Source organism: Chrysochloris asiatica, unplaced genomic scaffold (assembly GCF_000296735.1).
Source record: "Chrysochloris asiatica unplaced genomic scaffold, ChrAsi1.0 scaffold00115, whole genome shotgun sequence".
NCBI lineage: Eukaryota > Metazoa > Chordata > Mammalia > Afrosoricida > Chrysochloridae > Chrysochloris > Chrysochloris asiatica.
This window is the reverse complement of record NW_006408633.1, coordinates 6,124,085-6,128,547: the sequence shown is the minus strand read 5'-3', so window position 1 is coordinate 6,128,547 and position 4,463 is coordinate 6,124,085. Positions and strand designations below refer to the sequence as shown.

The 4,463-nt window shown below is 37.7% G+C and overlaps 1 protein-coding gene across 1 annotated transcript in view; it reads right to left on the bottom strand.

Moving 5' to 3' along the window:
• CLOCK (clock circadian regulator) overlaps positions 1–4,463 on the bottom strand; it is a 93,026-nt gene that overhangs the window by 57,139 nt on the left and 31,424 nt on the right. Inside the window, exon 5 of the mRNA XM_006868052.1 lies at positions 2,507–2,596. Coding sequence (XP_006868114.1) covers positions 2,507–2,596 — 90 coding nt within the window. The remainder of the gene's footprint in view (positions 1–2,506; positions 2,597–4,463) is intronic.

The following is a 4,463-nucleotide window of genomic DNA, read 5'->3' as shown; positions in this document are numbered from 1 at the left end:
TTGGCCCAGGATCGGACATTCTTTCGTTCTGCTGTGCATGGGGTCGCTATGAGTCGGTTCCGACTCGATGGCACCTGACAACAACAACAACACTACCAGAGCTCCTGAAATATAGAAAAGTTTAAATGAATGTTAGAAATGATAAACAGCTGAACAAAACATTTCAAGGACAGCTTGACAAGACAAAGTAAAGTATTACAATGAGTATGCGAAATGTCCTGCAGGCAAAAAAGTACAAACTCAGCATTTCTCAAGCTGAAAGAATTGAAGAATAAATTAAAGCCTCAAGTTACAATATTTAAAGGATTCTATCCACAGAGCACTGAATGATGCAGGAAACATTAAAAGAAGATGGAAGAAATACACATTCACTGTACCAAAAAGACCTGGTGAATGTGAGAACTGATGGTACGTAACAACAGCAAAGATGGTGCAGGACCAGGCAGTGTTTCATTCTACTGTACGCAGAAACGCTCTGAGTTGGAACTGACGTGATGGCCCTTAGTCCTGGTGTAGTACTGTAGGATAAGCACTGGACTATTAGCCAAAAGGTCAACGGGTCAACTTTACCAGCCGCTCCTCAGAAACCCTTACTTACAGCATCACTATGGGTTGGAACTGACTTGATGGCACTTAACAGCAACAACAGCAATAATAACTTAGGGGTTTACCCATTCTTCTTCCCTTTGAGCAGAAGCCCAATTTTCACTTTTACACAAAATAGCTAAGTACTGGTAGTTCCTGAATTAGAATGCACTGGAATTACAATTAACCACACTTAGGACAACCTGATTTTGTTTTCTGGCATACATCTTACCATTAATAGTATGTACTACATATGATGTTACAGCTTGTAATTTGCTGATGTGATCCTTCTCAGTCAATAGCAGATATTCAAAGTTCAGATTTATAAGGCTATTAATAACAAAAAGCAGCAGTGAAAACTAAAAATCATAAAAAAGAGGTATTCAACTAACTTTAGAACTGACTTACAATGGAGTATTTTGAATTAACCCCACTGTAAGTTGGGACTACCTACACGTTAAAACACAAAAAAGGCAACACTATTATTTAAAACTTTTTGTTCAGCACCCATTACAGTTTAATTATTTTTGACAACCCAAGAAGAGCAAAAACAAAAAACAAAAAAACAACCCACTCATTATAATTTTTCTTGTGATTGATCCTAAACAAGGATTGTTTAGCTTTCAAAAAAACAATTTTTCCTTTCAAATCATCAAATAACACACCATTTAGCAAAATCAGTAATATGAAAGAAAAAGTATTCACTGTAACTGCAGAGTAGCAAAAAACTGTTACTAAAAAATATACTATGAACTCACTGTGACCCTGTACAGGGTTTCTGAGGAGCAGCTGGTAGGTTTGAACTGCTGACCTGGGGGTTCAAACTGACCTAGGGGTTGGTCTAATGCATTATCTTGCAGTGCCACACCAAGACTCGGGATCTAGATTTACAGTGCTAGAAAAGTGCTAGAAAAGCAGTGAAGTCAATTCATTTTCTCTGTGACCCAAAGACATTAGCAAATGATTGCATGGCTTTTAGTTAAGAAAGGTCTGGCCTTTTAAACGTGGAGCCCATTCTCTGTATGCAGTATCAAGCAACAGTGTGATTCTTAAAGAGTCCTGTACAGAGCAGTTCACTATGCAATGCTATGTATTTTCCAGAGCTGGGCATTTAGAACATTCATGCCACAAGCTCATCTTAAGAGTTAAGAACACTACCTATTAAATCAGAGAACCAAGCACAGTGACTGGCACAGATTAGATGCTCCACAAACACAAGGTAAATAAAAAAGCAAACACATAAATTCAGGTCTTCACTAACTTACTCAAAATTATACATTTCTTTTCTAATTTTATACCCTTTCAGTAATATTCATCATGAATATTGCCATTAGGCATTATCAGTTCAATGCAAATATAACACTAACGTTTTATACCAATTTAAATAGTAATTCTGTTCAGAAATTTATGAGTGACCCTAACTGCAACAGATTTTTTTTTAATTGGTAAGTGCCATCTAGTTGGTTCTGACTTATAGCAACCCAGTACAGGGTTTCTGAGGAGCAGCTGGTGGGTTTGAACTGCCAACTTTGTTGTTCGTCGTACTGTGCTGATCCTACAGCTCCATAGCAGAAGTCCAACTGTAACAAGTATCTCAGAAGAAATTTAATCTCAGATTTTCTCAGTGACTCTGCAAACCTTCACCAGGATATTTAAAAAGCAACCACTGAAAATTTAGCATTAGAACAGAGAAGGTTGGCAGAACAGAGGTTAGAGAGAAGGCCAAATATTAACAGTTCCTAACAAATGGGTGAGTCATGACTGATGTGGGAGAAAACAGCCATGCTAACACAAAGCCATACTGAGAGTACTTCTCCCCACTCTGATCACTGCTCAAGGTTGCTCTGGAACACTACTGCCTGGAGCTTTAGAGTTTAAAAGAGGTATTAAATACGAACGAGCATAGGAGTTTCATACTTACTGGTAAATGTTCAAGTAACGAAGTTACACTCTCAGACACATATATTATGCTTCCATCTGTCATGATTGCTAAAAAAAAACCATCAAGAGCCTGAAATTAAACATAATGGTCAGTTAAATGAAAATTAAAAAAACATTTCATGTGACAGAAATAAAAATCTCACATAAATGACAGGCACTTAATGTAACTTATTTGGAAATATCCAGAGAACTGTGAAAATGCTAGTGTTACACTTTATAACACACCTTATTATGTATCTTGGTGCATTTCTAAATGTTCCTGACAAAAAAAAAATTACTCTCTGGCTATCTACTGCAAAGTTAGTTTCTAAAAGAAGATGAATTAATGCTCTTTAAATTATTTTTTAATTCCATTTTCCCACAAACTTTTTGAAGCCCCTTTGTATAGATGACTTATTTGAAGATACTAACATCTTCAAACTAGAATACCTTATGTCTTAGACACACAAAAAGAACTCTGACTACCTTTTGGATGTATTATCAAAGAGGTATATGAGTGAATAGAAGAAACTATGCATGTGGGGGAGAGTGGAAGGGAGTGGTAGTAAATTCAGCTGAGAAACTCTATATATGATAGGAAATTAAATCTGGAAGTCCTAAATCTGCTCAAATGAATTTAGAGGGAAAAGTGGATTTTGGAATAGTTGGAAAAGCTAATGAGGAGCAGTAGGAAGACAGAAGGAAAAAACTTAGTCAAACACCGAGAAATGTAAAATTAAAGTTCAGAAGAGAAGTCAGAGCAGGTGATACAAGCCTAATAATAAATCAGGCCTGTGCTTTATATATACCAAGTATGTTTCATTTGGGAATCCTAGGCCCAGAAGTAACAACTGAAAAAATAAAATCTGCAAAAGAAAGAAGCATGCCAAAGTAGAATCCTTGGGGGAAAATTATCTACACTACAGAAGTGGTGGAGGAAAAATGCCAGAGAAAATAAATACATTGTTGTAAAAGTCAGTGGAAGAAAGACTGACAAGGTGAGTGGGGATGTAGAGAGATGGTTCTGTGTAAAAAGAGATAAAACAAGATAAGGAATGAGAAAACAAACGAATTTAGATTGCTTTCAAAAGAGCCAGTTCCAAAGTGGAAAGCAATTCAGACTTCCATGACTTAAGAAATCAGTGTGTGATCAGAATCAAATAGCTGTTATTAGGAACCCCTTTGCAATGAACTTTAGAAGGAAGAAAAAAAGATCATTATTTTAAAGGGACCAAGTATCGATCCTGGTTTGGCACTGTAGGATAAACACTGGACTACTAACCAAAGTTCAAACCCACCACCCATACCTCAGAGACAACAACGTTATTGTTGTACAGCGACCCCATGCACAGCAGAACGAAACAATGTCAGATCCTGGCCTACCTAACTACCGCTGCCACACTTGACGCCATCAATGATGCCACCTGGCCAATCCATCTCGTTGGGGGTCTTCCTCTTTTCCTCTGACCCTCCATCTTACCCAGCATGACATCCTTCTCCAGCAACTGTTCCCTCCTGACAACATGTCCAAAGTATGAGAGACGAAGCTTAGCCATCTTGGCCTCCAAGGAGCACTCTTGGTTGCACTTCTTCCAAAAAGATTTTTGGTTCTTTTGACCTTCCATGGCACTTTTAGTATTCTCCCCCAACACCACAATTCAAAGGCATCAATTCTTCTACAATCTTCCTTATTAACTGTCCAGCTTTCGCATCCATATGAAGTTATTGAAAATACCATGGCTTGAGTCAGACACACCTTATTCCTCAAGGTGATATCTTTGCTTTTCAACACTTTCAAAAGTTCCTGTGCAGCAGATTTGCCCAATGCAATACGTCCTCTGATCTCTTGACTGCTGCTTCCGTGAATGTTGATAGTTGATCCAAGAAGAATGAAGTCCTTGACAACTTCAATCTTTTCTCCATTGATAAGAATGTTGTTTGTTGATCCAGTGGTGAGG